The following is a 16,947-nucleotide window of genomic DNA, read 5'->3' as shown; positions in this document are numbered from 1 at the left end:
GGTGATGTAGATGCAGATGTAGATATAGATGAAAAAGTCTAGTAAACATGGGCTCTAAAACGCATATCTTCCCAGCTATGAGCACTTGTTCATCTTGGCTTCTGTGAAACACGCCTCTTCTACTGAACAAGAGCTCATAGCTCTTAAGATAAGTGATTTGTTGAGAAGGAGGGCTGAAATGCGAGGGTTTCCCAGAAAGTAATGTTCAAAGTGGCGCCGGCCAGGGTGGCCGAGCGGTTCTAGGCGCCACAGTCTTGAACCGCGCGATCGCTACGGTCGCAGGTTCGAATCCTGCCTCGGGCATGGATGTGTGTGATGCCCTTAGGTTAGTTAGGTTTAAGTAGTTCTAAGTTCTAGGGGACTGATGACCTCAGAAGTTAAGTCCCATAGTGCTCAGAGCCATTTGAACCATTTTTTTTTTTCAAAGTGGCTCTAAGCACTAGGGGACTTAACATCTGAGGTCATCTGTCACCTAGATTTAGAACAACTCAAACTTATCTAACCTAAGGACATCACACACATCCATGCCCGAGGCAGGACTCGAACCTGCGACCGTAGCAGCCGCGTGGTTCCGGACTGAAGCGACTAGAACCTCTAGGCCACAGCGGCCGGCGAAAGTAATTCACCGCATTTTTTTTTCTTCAATAATTCTGTATTTAACATAAGTGAATTACACACACGAAAGAATGGCATTTTATCTACACACCCTATTTTTCCACGTAAGCTCCATCCCGTTCTATGGTCTTCCTCCAGCGCGAAACAAGGGCGTGTATGTCCTGTCGGTACCAGTCCTTGCCCTGGTGACGGAGCCATTACTTCACTGTGTGAATCATTTCCTCATCGTCTTCAAAATGTCTTCAACGGATGGCATCCTTTGATGGATCAAGCAAGTGGAAGTCCGAGGGGGCTAGGTCAGGGCTGTAGAGTGGATGGGGTAATACTGTCCAACCCTATGCGGATAATTGTACCCACACTTCCTTTGCCGATTGGCATGTGCAGCACCAACCGCCGAGTCGTAATGCGTCTGTCCTCGCGAATGACAACATCAGCTCGCTACAATGTGTCAGATGTGACAGCCGTGGATGGTCTCCCCGACCGCTGAAAATCGTGGAGCTCCGTCGAACCGCCTTCTGATGACCTAACCCTCCGTGCCCAGCGACTAATTGTACTTCTGTCGATAGCAGGTGCTCCGTAGACATTGCACACAAGCTTTTGTGAATATTCCCCACGGTTTCTTTCTCTGCAGTGAGAAATTCAATGACGGCACGTTGTTTGTAACATACGTCACCTACAGACGCCATTTTGAAACTGCTCTGTAGTTACGCTATCTGTCGGAAGTAAGGGAACCCTCGTATGTGTAAGAATGAGTAGTAACGACATTTACCCCTCCTGTAGTGACAAAGACAAATGTCCATTACAGGGGAGAATGGCCCTCACCTCAAAAAGTATTTGTGTCCGAATTTGGGCTAAGTTCATCGAACATTTTCTGGTTCTGATCCGTTGTACCTCCCGTTAGGATATGGGATAGTTTGAACACATTATACACCTCCGAGTAAAAGAGAAAGTATCCGGCGCAGATCGTCGACTTTCCTTAATCAGTACTCATACTGCTCCGTTTTTAAGAAAGACGATCCTCGCCAAGTTCCAGAAAATTGGAAGAAGAGGAAATAAACTGCGAATGACTCGTATACCGACGTCGCTTCGTCGACGAAATGGTAAAGAGACAGCAGATAAGTAAGAAGATGATGTAGGACAGTGGTGGTACTTACTCGTCGACTTCCACTTGCGTAATGGTTGGCGGCGCTGCGCGGCCAGCGGTACTCACCTGTAAGAGAAGAGAAGACAAGGCAGAGGTTAGCTGGCGTTTGTAGGCCGTTCGTTATGCGCTTAGCGGCCGATAGGCAGGTAGGCGTGCGCGGCCGGCGCGTACGGTCCGGCCTCTCAGATAACGTCTGCTAATTGAGCGTATAGCGCAGTAATTATACGGCCGTAAATTAAAGCGAGTAAACCAGTTCTGCGGGCAAATTTGTATACTGAATCGCATTAAAAGCGAGAGGCTATTTAGTAATTTCTCCGCGGCTGACTTTCAGAAACGGCGCACCCGCTCACACGCGCGCTTTCGACAGGCCGGAGAAAACGTGGCACGCGGGTAGTCGCGAGGGCTCAGGGGCAGCTGATATGACAGGCATTTTTCCCCGACCAGACATGTATGCACTGTCAGCATTTGTCGTGTTCCCTGCAAATTGGGGGTTAGTACGGCCATGTTTTATGTCCTAGCCTTATCGCGTCGCTCACATGATTACTTGACGACAGCTACACCTAACAAAATAAGGAAAGAAAGCTATAATAAAGATAACGAGCTGTTCTTTGCCGTTTCCACGGACGAACACTGTGAGCACAGCAAAACCTCTTTGTTTTACGATAGAACCCGTCGCGTTCTCAATGTTCGTGGTGTCACACGTAACTCTTTTCCCCTCAAATGTCTTTTAGTGACCTATTTTCACCTAGACATATCGCCACAACGGACTCATGATGTATTGATCAACTTATTCTCATCTTATCAGCAATAGAGATACCGACATCAACTATAGTTCTTTAAAATGGAAACTGGCTTTTCTTTATCTAAAACAGGAATTTATAGTGAGATAAATGCAATGAGCAAATTGTACAGTATGTCTGAGAATAAATTATAAAATAAATATGCTTTAAAATTGAAATCCTGTTGTTGTTTCTGGAGCCGTTCGATGAGCAAACAACTAAAAACTCTCAGCGGTGCTTTCAAAGAATTTGAAATACACCGGAACTACTGTTGACATGAATTTTTAGCTACGTCGTTTTATAAGATTACGGAAACACGTTGATCAATATTCTATGAACTAATTTTTACTTCGTTTACGTGAAAACAGGTCACCAACTTATTTACGGTATCGAGAGATATCTGATATGGATGTGCTACATGGGTCACTGGGCATAAGCAATTTAGGAGACAAAACGATTCGTTTCTTGACAATAGAGTTGCATAACGGCATGGAATTTCTGTCACAATTAAACAAAGTGGCTACTTCGAGCAATGGCTGAAGATTCATCTTAAATGTGAAACAATAAAGAATAAGTGCACGTAAGAAGTGGTAAAGTTACGTCAACGATCATTCGTAACATTACGTCTCCATCATCTGCAAACCACTGAGAAGTACGTTGGAAAGGGTACTTGTTATTAGGGCTACCTCCCTTCCATCTAGTATAGTCCTTGGGGTCTCTAGTGGGGGATACGTAGCGGGTTGTGGTACATTCCTAGATTTTTCACTTAAAGCTAAAACTTGGAACACAAGTTTACACGTGATAGTTTGCGTCCATCTTGATTAGTAACTCTTAGAGCGCGACATTTAGCTGTTTCATCCTCATTAAAAAAGAATCCTTACTGACATGAACTGAGTACTCCTCACTCCATTTTGGTTGTACCCTTTTTAGTGTCATCAAGTTTTGGACATTTTTCTATTTTTCTCACAATTAAGAATTTAACACGAATTAACATAGTATCGGCAGTGTTCGATTCTAAGTGGACACCAGTTTTCATCACAATGCGACAGTATGTAGAAATTACAGGACATTACAATTTCCCTATCACCACTAGAGGCTAGAGTACGTCTTGAAAACGAAGCAACTCTTAATGCGAAACGTTGTATCTCTCTTTCCGTTGTCATATATCTGCGCCCTGTACTCCAAGAACGAATGACAAACCTGTAAGTTCTGTACCACTGACTAAATCTCTTGGGATGAGTCTAGAAAGCGATGGGAAGTGGGACAAAATTTCTAAAATCAATTGTGGGGAGCAAAAAGGGAAAACTTTGATGATTTGGGATATTTCTCGAGAAGCTTACTGCAATTCTGAAAGACATCACATAAAAGACACTAATAAATACGACCTGAAGGGACTGTAACTGGTCAGTTTGGTCCATACAAAAGTATTGCAGAGATGCTTACACTGCTTAAACTGGGAATCAGTGCAAGAAACGGAAATACTGTCGGCCACCGGACGAGAACTGTTGGCACCTGTTTGAGCTGCTGTAGCTGCAAACGATAGCAGCTGCGGATCTCGCAGTTAACGTGACTGGGCGCAGCAACTGCGTACACTGAGTGAAGACAGTGTTGTCAATGGAGCAGCTAGTGTGGGGAAAACAGCACACGGCAGCTTGGGCCTCTGATTTGCAGCGGGGGTCGAAGCCGCTGCCATTCAGCGCTCCCGGATGTGTTCTGCGTCGCCGTTGGGCCAGTTGCAGCGGGTCATCTGCTGCCGTTCACGCTAACTCGACACAACTTCATTCTTTCAACGCATACGGCATCCTAGCATGTCGCGTTACACCTACGTTAAGATCATGCATCTGAGGTGCATCGCCACCTAAGCGTCTTGCGTACAGATTGTTCCACATATCTCCTCGCGTAGAATGACGAGAACCAGACGTCTACGTATGGTGGCCTAGGCTGCACATTTGACATAGGTGCGTGAACCTCCCTGTCTACAACTACAACTACAATCACACTCTGCAGATCACGATACAGTGAACGACAGAGGGTACTTCGCATCAGTATTAGCCCTAATCTTTACCATTTCATTCCTATACGGAGTGAGTGAAAAGTGGCTACCGCTCTACACTGACATTTTTCCAAGACTCTTAGGAAGTCATTTCTACTAAGCGCTGTGCCTATTATTTCACTGAAAGAATATATTTTGATTTTAGTTGATTGATTAATCGATCCTTTAACATGGTGGATTGATGTGGAAGTATTCTCACTGTATCTTCAGGATTTTTTTTTCAACCTCCGCGTGAAAATGAAAGAAACTTTTTGATTAATCATTTCTTGTTTAACTATTTTATGAACGGCAACCGTCGCAGCGGAACATTTTTAGCGTTCCGTACCCAATTCGTTAAAAATGAACCGTTATAGGATCAGATTTTTGTCTGTACATCTGTCTGTCTGTCCTATTGCTAAAACACTTTTTCCGCAGTAACGGGCCAATTTATCAAGTTGAAATTTATGTCACATACTATGGTCTACCGTTCCTTGTAGGTGTAAAAAAGGGAAGCTCATAAGTCAACGCAATCAAATGGTTCAAATGGCTCTGAGCACTATGAGACTTAACGTCTGAGGTCATCAGTCCCCTAAAACCTAGAACTACTTAAACCTAACTAACCTACGGACATCACACACGTCCATGCCCGAGGCAGGATTCGAACCTGCGACCGTAGTGGTCTCGCGGTTCCAGACTGCGCCTAGAACCGCTCGGCCACATCGGCCGGCACAGTCAAAAGATACCGCCATTTATGTCACACATACTGATACTCGCAAACTCTCTCATTAAAGCCTACAGGATAGCTTACTTCCCGTTGACCTAGTACCATAAATTTGGAAGAAGCAAAGTTCCACAGTATAAGTAAAGAAAAAAATTAGAACGTTGTTAATTTGTAACTCTTTCACTGGGAAAAAAGTTGTTGTCGCTTGTTATCCTACTTCAGATTTAAAATGTTACCAGTATCAACGTCGATAACAGGCAAAAATCATCTATACTGTCGATTACCGGTACGAATGAGGTGTCTTATATACACAACTAACTCTGCATTGTACCCTCAGACCGCGGGTCATACTCGCACTTGGCCATTTTTAACGCAGTCAGATGCTAAAATCTGTGGCCCCCGTCATGGTTCTTATACTGGTAACTTAAATTTTCCAGTGGATTTTTATTTTAGGCGCCATATTGCCGTGATTCACCGGAGAAAACTTAAGAACGAATCGTATGCCATTTGGCAAGTCTCTTGAAACCTATAAATCTTTTTGCAGTGATCTTTCCCCATACAGACTTAAAAATGCTGTTGGTGGCCACTTCAGGATAAGTAGATAAAACAAACCTAAAAGTTTACCGATGCATCTCGCTATCGCCAGCGCAATAAAGAAACAGAAGTCATGTACAATAGAAGTTACAGACACCTAATGAAGAAAAATATTATCACTGCGAACGGTTTGGAATTAAGAAAGGATTATCAAGACTGTATTTATCTTAGTAGATGTATTTATCTTAGTAGATAATATACTAGAGTCCATCAAACAGAACCTATTATTCTGTTACTTAGTTAACACTTTTGATTGAGTGAACCTCAGTGTTCTTATCGAAAGGTTAATATATTGTGGAACAGTACACATAGCGCAATCATGATTTATCTCTTATCTGCATGACAGTAAGTAACGTTTACCAGTTACATGTAGTATCGTAGCAATAGGCACACAAAATCCGAAGCAATGGTGTAACGCGGGATTTTTTTGTTTGTGTTTCTTTTAGTTCACTTAAACTTAAATGATCCTCCACGTGTAATGCCTAAAGAGAGAAATTTCGTCCTTTTTGCAGATAATACAAATCGTTCAAGACAAATGTTTTATCATTGAACGCAAACAATTTCGTATTTCTCATAATATTCGCAAGTTACAAAAACAGTCTAGCCAAACAATTAAATATAAGACGTAAGTCGTGTGCGGTCTTTGAGACTACGAATGAAAAGCTTTACTCCAAAGCCTACGTCCTAGAATCAACAAGAGCCTGAGTTCTGCTACATTTGCAGTATATGTGATTACAGCCATAGATAGCTTAAAAATGACGAAGTTAGTGTATACTGCATATTTACGCACATAATTGAGTTACGATATCATTTTCTGCTGAAGAAGAACTTGCAGGAAAAAATTTTCAGACCAGAAAATCCTGTTACAAAATTGTACTGGGTGATTCAAAATGTTGTGCACAACATGCGGGAGCTGTTGAAGGAACAGGAACTCAAGCTTTGGTAAGCAAGGAACACCAGAGCAATTAATGAATACACGCCATATGTTCAGCAAAGACAATGTACTCTCATTCAACCACGTTGTACATTAAGGAAGATGTCCAAAACGGTGATCACCACATCTTGGTATAAAATTCTGGAGCACACTTCCAAGAACATCGAGCATGGCCCGAATCTCATCAAATCCCAGCAAAAAGTGTTGCTTCGTCGGGAACTGTTATCATGTGCAAGAGGCTTTCAATATATGAAAAAATAAAAAAAATTAAAAATCCAGAATCGTCAGATGAGGGGGGAGAAGTGACCACACGACGCCACACACGTCCCAGGTGCTGGATCGGGACGCCTCTTTCTCTTTTCTCCGTTTATCTTTGCTGAAATTAAGACGTGGGTGCATTGATCACCCTTGTTGTTCCTGACATTTTAAAGCTTTCAATGGCTCAGGTTTACTTCCAAGTCGGCAATCTCGAAGTAGTTCTGGTCCGACGCCTCTATCAAATCCTTCAACTTGTGTGCAACTTCTGAGTCACTCTGTATTAGAGCGGAAAGTCTTCTAGAGACGTCAAAACAAAATCGACAGCTTTTTAAATGAAAGTCCCGCCATTCAACTGTATAGATCCTGTCCAACCAAGATTTCGATCTTTGGCCAGTTTCTAGTACCACTGTGTAGGGCATGATCACACTCCTATAAACGAAGTTATCGTCGAAATATATTAAACTTGGATATATAATCCAGGCGTCGTACTATAAAAACGAGAACATATTCACAAAGCGTCTCCCCTCGTTTCTGTGCTGTGACAACCGTATTATATAATCAAGTTTAATACACTCCTGGAAATTGAAATAAGAACACCGTGAATTCATTGTCCCAGGAAGGGGAAACTTTATTGACACATTCCTGGGGTCAGATACATCACATGATCACACTGACAGAACCACAGGCACATAGACACAGGCAACAGAGCATGCACAATGTCGGCACTAGTACAGTGTATATCCACCTTTCGCAGCAACGCACGCTGCTATTCTCCCATGGAGACGATCGTAGAGATGCTGGATGTAGTCCTGTGGAACGGCTTGCCATGCCATTTCCACCTGGCGCCTCAGTTGGACCAGCGTTCGTGCTGGACGTGCAGACCGCGTGAGACAACGCTTCATCCAGTCCCAAACATGCTTAATGGGGGACAGATCCGGAGATCTTGCTGGCCAGGGTAGTTGACTTACACCTTCTAGAGCACGTTGGGTGGCACGGGATACATGCGGACGTGCATTGTCCTGTTTGAACAGCAAGTTCCCTTGCCGGTCTAGGAATGGTAGAACGATGGGTTCGATGACGGTTTGGATGTACCGTGCACTATTCAGTGTCCCCTCGACGATCACCTGAGGTGTACGGCCAGTGTAGGAGATCGCTCCCCACACCATGATGCCGGGTGTTGGCCCTGTGTGCCTCGGTCGTATGCAGTCCTGATTGTGGCGCTCACCTGCACGGCGCCAAACACGCATACGACCATCATTGGCACCAAGGCAGAAGCGACTCTCATCGCTGAAGACGACACGTCTCCATTCGTCCCTCCACTCACGCCTGTCGCGACACCACTGGAGGCGGGCTGCACGATGTTGGGGCGTGAGCGGAAGACGGCCTAACGGTGTGCGGGACCGTAGCCCAGCTTCATGGAGACGGTTGCGAATGGTCCTCGCCGATACCCCCAGGAGCAACAGTGTCCCTAATTTGCTGGGAAGTGGCGGTGCGGTCCCCTACGGCACTGCGTAGGATCCTACGGTCTTGGCGTGGATCCGTGCGTCGCTGCGGTCCGGTCCCAGGTCGACGGGCACGTGCACCTTCCGCCGACCACTGGCGACAACATCGATGTACTGTGGAGACCTCACGCCCCACGTGTTGAGCAATTCGGCGGTACGTCCACCCGGCCTCCCGCATGCCCACTATACGCCCTCGCTCAAAGTCCGTCAACTGCACATACGGTTCACGTCCACGCTGTCGCGGCATGCTACCAGTGTTAAAGACTGCGATGGAGCTCCGTATGCCACTGCAAACTGGCTGACACTGACGGCGGCGGTGCACAAATGCTGCGCAGCTAGCGCCATTCGACGGCCAACACCGCGGTTCCTGGTGTGTCCGCTGTGCCATGCGTGTGATCATTGCTTGTACAACCCTCTCGCAGTGTCCGGAGCAAGTATGGTGGGTCTGACACACCGGTGTCAATGTGTTCTTTTTTCCATTTCCAGGAGTGTATATTTAGACGATTACTACGCTTGTAGAAGTCTTCTCATGACCAACATTGTAGTACTGGAAAATGTCTAAATGCTGAAATCATGAGTGTATAGCTAGCAGAGTAAACGATATATATAATCAAATGACGAAATTCACATTAAAAAGTTTACATGACTGTGGCCCCAAACCATGGTTAACTTCTCAAAGTTAACAGCTATTTCAAAATACATGTATTCATTAATAGTCTTTATAGCACCGAACATACAAATGTTTAAAAAATCGTGTTACTAAGACCAGAAACAATACGTACAAGGAATTCAAGAATTATACGTTAGTACGTGAAACAGTGATATGCATGAGTAAAGACGTACTCAACGATCTGCCGAAGCATATTAAATATCTTGTGGATTATGTAATGGCTTTTCCGACTGACTTAAATGAGTTTTCGGAGGTATGGATTAAAAAAACACCTTCAGTCACAATTTTTCGTGTTTTATTAAGTACACGATGCATTTCGGACCCTATTGGTCCATCATCAGGTGTAATTCGTCTTAATACATGCTTTATTTTTTCTCTTGAATGAGGCGAAATGAATATTCCAAATAATCTAAGAAAAGCGTTTTTAACGTTTCAGCACCAGCAAACATTCTTTTCTCACATCTGTGAAGTGTTTACAAACATGTGTATGCGAAAGTGCCTTTTGAATGAAGTGATACGTACGAAAACGATCGAGAAAAGAACGTACTTTGTTGCTAAAACGTTAAAAACGCTTGTCTTCGATTACTTGGAAGTTGCACTTTACCTCATTCAAGAAAAAAAAAATAAAGCATGTATTAAGACTAATTACACCAGATGATGGACTCACAGGGTCCGAAATGCATCGTGTACTTAATAAAACACGAAAAATTGTGATTGAAGGCGTTTTTTTTTTTTAAATTCATATCTCCAGTGTATTGAATAGTCACGTTTCAAGCTGCGAAATATGGAAAAATAAGTTCCTAATCAGTATCTTCTTCTATTCCATTACAAAGTACTTTCCTTCGCACTCTTAAAATTAATGTGTTTGATTATAATATAATTAATTTTATCACTGTAATATACATTATTTCCTAAAGTTATTATTTTATTGTGCTTAAATAAAATGGAAATCCTTGTCGCCTTACCACATCTCAGATATTTCTCTCCGCGGTATCCACGGAAAACATTTAATGTAATGAAAATACCCTTACATTGTCAACCGAATAATGGATTTTATGTGCGTTGAGTGATAGCGAGACCAGGAAACCAAAAAGGAGTTAAAGTGAGCAGCTTATCATTCTTGATTTGTCAGGTAAATTCCATTTTTTTAAACGGAGAATTAGTAACGTACCTGTCAAAAAGCACCAGCGAACAAATCGAGCAATATGCGAAGCGTTTTGTGAAAATCATGCGATTGTAAATCAGAGTTTCGAGTAACCAGTTCCACGTCACAAGTGCCCTAGTTCGCGAAAGCGAGTAATTACACACAACGAGCTGAATGAACGCTGTCGAGTTTTCGCCTCCTTTTTTTCTTTTCCTGTCTGTTCGTACAACAATTCATGAGCAGTGTTGTCTTTTTTGCGTTTTTAAATTCTGAAACGGCAAAGTGGTTGCGATATTATGCAAATTATCTGTGCTAATGGTTTTATTCAACCTAAAGGCCAACAGTGAATGTGAAGTCTCCCGAAACAAAAGTAATGACGCAGCCGTGACTAAGGGTCGGCAAAGGCTTGTAGGAACTGCCCTGCATATTTAGTGTCCTTAATTTAACAAAATGTTTATGTAACTCAAATAATTTTCCATGAGAGATCTGATGCATTCATACTTTGACGAGTTTTGCCATGCATCGTGCTATTATTGTTTTGTTATTGTTAACACTGTTTTTGATTAAACACTGGAAACGGTTTATAGTGAACAGTGTAAGAGTGTAAGACTGTTCATAGATAAGCAACCGTGTCCATCCATAGAACGCATCTGTTAGAGTTGAAGAATTTTCCACGTAAATGTGTAGCGCTGCAGTGGTAACTAACGTGTAGAATAAAATTTTATATTAATTTCCAAAAACGTAGTACTTTATGGCAATTTCCAGCACAGAACATATAAAAACAAACAATAGAGACAGGACGACCAAAATATACCTTAATTATAGGGTTGGACGTTGAGGATATATGGTCTTTGTAGGAATGTGGGTGGATATAGCGCCTTACAAGGTCTCAGCAGTGTTTTTTTTTTTTCCCCCTTCCTTCAATGCCCAATATGGGGCGGGCTGGCAGCATCATAGGCGCCACTCTTCAGCCGAGAGACAGTAAGTACAGAGTATGGAGACATTTAAAACAACTTAAAGAACGAAATGCAGCGAAACTGACAAATAAAAGGGGAAACATAATGAAAGATGTCGTAAAAAAAGGTGTGACTGTAAATCAGCGGTGGTTTAGCACAGTCTGTTAAATAAACGCAAGTTTATGTTTGAACATACGTGATTCTGACCCACGCTTCGGACTATGGGACTCAGTGATTTGCGAGGCAATGGAAATTAGACTCTGGGGTAAAAGCTTCAATAGAGACACCGGTTATGCAGTGAGTAAAGCTAGGAAGCGGACGATTGATAAATAAAGTAAGTAGAGGAGGACGATGCGAATGAAGGCGCTGCCAGCGACTTAGCCTCTGAAAGTTACAACAATTATCTATCCCAGCATTCCATGTCGACGGGGCCACACAAACTGGTATCAAGAAGGTAAAAAGCGAATTGCAACAACTGTTAAACCTCATTACACTATAACGATAGGGTTGAATAAAAAGAGCAAAACGCCAACTTTCTCCAAAATAAACAATTACCATAAGCTACAAAATCTTCTGGATATTACATTAAAATATGCAATGAAGTTTAAATGGGAACCTATTATTCGATAAAACTAGACATCTGAACGGCACGCTGAGATCAGTACTAATTCTTCAAGTTCCTCCTAAAGCAGAAACCACAGGCGTTGTAAACTGAATACAAATCTTATTGTCAGGCGCAATGTGCTGCAGTTCGTATTACACTAGATAGTTCAAATCTGGAGCACTTGTAGGGATAGACACAACTGCATAATCTATTTCGTACCTAAAACTTTTATTTTGTAATTGTCGATTATCGTTAACCAATACTATCTCATTAAACTGTAAGGAAACATTACTTGCTTATGATAGGAAGCAACTGTATTTCTAAACTGATTACGGAGCATTTTGTGTAGTTGGATTAGTAGTACAGATTACACTTTCTGTAAGGCACTTCATGTCTCAAAGATAAATTGTTATTGGGTTCGTCCTAGCATCTTCATTAGGGAACCATAACATCCACAGAAGGAGTACACGGGACTACGTGTTACTTCGCTGCATTGCACATCATCTTATGGCGACATGTAGCTTGTTGCGCGTGATGTTGAATGTAGCCGAAGACAATCCAGTGGCAATTAATTCTACTAGGAATGGCTGGAGAAACGTACAACGTGCGTAATGCCGGTGTTATGGCTGTGGGCGTGGTTCAGCATGCTCGAATAGCCCCTAAACGGCGCTATAAAACCGACAAGTCCGCCGTATGCTGTTTACGTCATTATGCTGTCCGGTGCCCCATTTTTCTTTCCTGCCTCATACAGCCCAGACAGGATTAATGACTGTTACTTGGGACTCCGTAGCGGTTCAGATATTTCACTGGATGATTACAGCTCACATTTTTCCTACTTTGAAGTAAATGGTGCGGAATAATTACTCTCAAAGAACGCTAGAAGTTCCTTTTTTCTCTCTGGTAGTTGTGCGACTAGCGAAAAACAAAATGGTTTCTTTTGAGTACCAAAGGCATCAACATCATTTATGTAATAATGTTTCTGCTTGGCTGTGTGGACTAATTAAAATGTCACATTTAAAATCACTTAATCGTGTCTCCACATTATGAAAAATACAAAGCGGGTGAATTACTTAACAATGTCCTTATTAACACATTTTCTAGAGGTTTCCGGAGTACTGATTGTTTACTGTATACTCCTTTGCAGTATGTGGTGTATTCGTACCACTGTTGGCAATAAACGTAATTCTCATCGGCATACTTATTTCACACAGGGAGATACAATGGCTTGAAAACTAGAAAAAACGTCTACATTCTATTGCTGATTTTCCAGGATATTAGACGTCTACCTTTGCACTTCGACATGTCACCTTATGATGCGTCACAGTGCCTGCGTCATTTCATTCGTTTCCAGTTCCAATGGTAACTGGAAAGAATGACAGCTGTATGAGCTTCAATTTTTTTCTGACATTGTTGTCGACGTCATTTTGTTACTTATATTTCGGACAAAGTAAAACCTCGCTCGACTCTTCTTCATGTTTTAGATGCGAATGTCTCAGTGATGCGCAACGCCTCTCTTGTTGCGCCTACAGCTACAGCCGAAGGTGGCAACAGAGAATTTTAACGATGTAGACAGTTGAAAATTTATTCATTGATCATATTACTACAATAACGTGTCATTCCATCTGTTCCGCTTTACATGACAACGGAGCGCCTGTGAGTTTTTGCTCGTAACGTAAGGTTTCCTTGTGGACTGCACTCAGTACCCAGCGAGGCTGCCCGGCTGGTGGTGGGGAAGGCGATTGAGACAGGCGAGGAGGAGCCGCTAGCGCAGACAGCACACAACAGACAGCAGGCGCAGAGGCAGACACCACACGGCAGGTCCCGCCGCCTCCGGCGCGGGGGCGGCGCGGGGGCGGCGCGGCGCGGCGCAGCGCAGCGCAGCGCGTGATTTACGAGCCGTAAAGCCGTTCGACTTATGAGACAGCGCAATGCGCGACGCACGATGCCAATCTGTCCGGCCGGCAGCCGGCGTCGAAGCCGAGGCCGCTCATAACGAATCCGGCTCGCCGCGTCGCGCCGTTTCGCCGTTAGCTCGCACCCGACGCCTGATTTACACGAGGCGTGCGGTAACGAGCGGGGGTCGTCGTACGTGGCAACGCTCCTCTCCGACAGCAGCTGCACACGAGTGGGCCACGGTACGTGGCACGGCTCCTGTCGCAGCTGCGGCCAAACCACTGCCGTCCGATGAAGGTTACAGACTGAAGAGGGGAGTAAGACACTAGGAGCAGAGGGGGCTCAAATTCTTGTTCGGCCACACAGAGTACGATTCAGCTGGCCCTACCTAAGGATTTTAATCAACCCACAACGCCTTCAAATGCCAAAATCAAGATTTTCATATTCTCTGTCGCTACATGCGAACTGTCAGTTCTACAGAAAAAACGGACAAGGCCATTTTGTATGAAATTTAATACGAGCAGCATCAAAAATAATCATCCGATTTGGCACTTCTATATTTCTGAAACCAAAAAACATATAGAATGTGTGGTGTCACCGCCAGACACCACACTTGCTAGGTGGTAGCCTTTAAATCGGCCGCGGTCCGGTAGTATACGTCGGACCCACGTGTCGCCACTATCAGTGATTGCAGACCGAGCGCCGCCACACGTCAGGTCTTGTCTAGAGAGACTCCCTAGCACTCGCCCCATTAGTACAGCCGACTTCGCTAGCGGTGGTTCACTGTCTACATACGCTCTCATTTGCAGAGACGACAGTTTAGTACAGCTTTCAGCTACGTCATTTGCTACGACCTAGCAAGGCGCCATATTCAGTTACTATAATTACTTCAAGAATGTATTCTGAACAGATAATATTGTGACTCATGTACCGTCAAGATCGACGTTCATCATTAATGGATTAAAGCTAAGTATTAAACTAATTACGTCCGTTTTCTGAATTCTCATTCCTTGTCATGTTCCAGACCTCACGTCAGTATAGTTCTTCCCTCCTCACGCCAGCCTGCGTGAGCTAAAACACGTGCATTTCGGCCTCCACTCGTAACACGGTGCTGGCTCTTCCGCTGAATTTTGTTTTTTGATGAACAGGAAACTCAGAAAGTTTTTTTCATACCTTTTCATACGGGTTCAATATGCCCTCCCCCCCCCCCCCCCCCCTCCCGAGATAAACGGCATGTGTCAATGCATTATTCAGTTTGTTCCCACACTGCAGTGAGCATGTCTGGAGTTACAGCTTCCACAGCTGCTGTTATGCGATGTCTCAGTTCTTTCATTGTCGTTAGTAACGGAGGCACATAAACAGAGTATTTTACAAACCCCCACAAGAAATAACTACATACCACAAGGTCCGGTAACTTTGGAGGCCTGTAACGTAACGCTGAAACATTTGGTCCAGTGTGACCGATCCATCGTTCAGTAATCCTTTGATTTAAAAATTCCCGCATTTCCAGATGCCAATGTGGCGGTGCCGCGTCCTTCTAGCAAATGAAGTCGTTCGAAACAATCTCCAACTGCGGGAAAAGAAAGTTCTCAAGCATACTGAGATATGTGCTACTGTAACAGTGTTCTCGGCAAATAAAAATGGACCATACACCCTCTCCCGTGAAACTGCACAAAAATTCCTGGCCGGCTTGGGAATTTGCTCTGCCCGGGGACTGGGTGTTTGTGTTGTCATCATCATTTCATCATCATCATCATCATTAGTGACAGTGGCTAGACTGGACTGTGAAAAAAAATTGGACTGTCCAGAAACTGGCATTTCGTACGGGCGCTGATGACCGCGCAGTCGAGCTTCCCACAAACCAAACATCAACATCATCTGCGCCAAGTATCGTGACTTTCTACTTGTCAGTCAGAGTATGGAAATCGCTCTGAGCTATTTGCACCACAGCAAATTAGAAGTCGTTAAAATATCTGGATAACGTATTCGGACTATAAGGGCACCATGCGTTCTGTACAAGGTGAGAGCACTGTTTTGTTCCATAATGTCATTCTAGGCGGCAGCTGCATAATGGAGAGGCCACCGTGCTGAAGTTTCACTCCTATTCGTGAGTACAGCAGTAGCAATCTAAATTTTACCAATCTTGTTAATTCAGTGTTGGGCAGGCAACCTGCGCCAAATCTGCACTGTTTTTCACAACATCTGTGTTACGTTAGTGCGACTAAAGATACAGCTGCAGCGTATACGATTGGAAACATTTTACAACTTCAGTAGTTGCTCTCAAATTCGATTTTCTGAAAAACAACCCAGTCAGAGGAAGTGATAGGCGGAAACGCGCCTTCATGGGAAAGAGATAACATTTAAACACTTCGTTCTGATATCTCACAGTAAGTTATGAGAACATGCTACATAACGAGCGAAGTGAACTACTGACATGTTTTCTGCAACACTACCGAACTACATGAGGGTTGTTCACCATCTTCTGTTTACTAATTTTCGTAGGGACAAGAGAGTCGATATAGTTTCAGTAGATCTCTTATCGGATACATATATGCACAGTAATCCAAATTTCAGATTACGTACGAGCAGCTCATTCATTTCTATATAGGCACGGGCGTAATTTCGATATTACAGTCATTTATGCAAGTTATCCATATGTATAGATGAATTGATAATGACAATAGTTGTCGAAACTAATTAATCGCGGTTGATTAATAAATACTGTAAAATTAATAGGAAACGGTGTCACTTAATAACGGCCTGTGGATCTCAGCTTCAAGAAATTCCTCTACTGGTTTCGCCGAACAAGTTAAGTTTCAGATTTCTAGGTCCTTAAAGATAATACATCATAAACGTAAATACCGGTTTTAAGCTGCGAGATGTCACTTGTACAGCTGATACCCTCCTTTGAGTGTGTGACAGCAGGAAACTTGAAATATAATCGTGGTGTTGTTATTTCGATGGAGCTATACGTGCTAGATTATCCTGTGCAAATCTTTTCACATCTGGTTGACAACAGCAAGCTTCACCCATTTGAACGTGAATACTGTAGCCAAGCGCTGGTCTCCCTCCCCTCAACCACGCGCGAACACTTGCCTCTA

The 16,947-nt window shown here is 43.5% G+C and overlaps 1 protein-coding gene across 1 annotated transcript in view; it reads right to left on the bottom strand.

Annotated features, from left to right (window-relative positions):
- Positions 1-1,380: 1,380 nt before the first annotated feature.
- The window catches only part of LOC126278889 (putative transcription factor SOX-15), a 347,579-nt gene continuing 332,012 nt past the window's right edge, over positions 1,381-16,947 (bottom strand). The window contains exons 3-4 of the mRNA XM_049979164.1: positions 1,692-1,825; positions 1,381-1,389 (exon numbers count right to left, since the gene is read on the bottom strand). Coding sequence (XP_049835121.1) covers positions 1,381-1,389; positions 1,692-1,825 — 143 coding nt within the window. The remainder of the gene's footprint in view (positions 1,390-1,691; positions 1,826-16,947) is intronic.

This window comes from Schistocerca gregaria, chromosome 6, assembly GCF_023897955.1.
Source record: "Schistocerca gregaria isolate iqSchGreg1 chromosome 6, iqSchGreg1.2, whole genome shotgun sequence".
Taxonomy (NCBI): Eukaryota; Metazoa; Arthropoda; class Insecta; order Orthoptera; family Acrididae; genus Schistocerca; species Schistocerca gregaria.
Note: the sequence above shows the minus strand (reverse complement) of the source record. Positions and strands in the feature narration are given on the sequence as shown.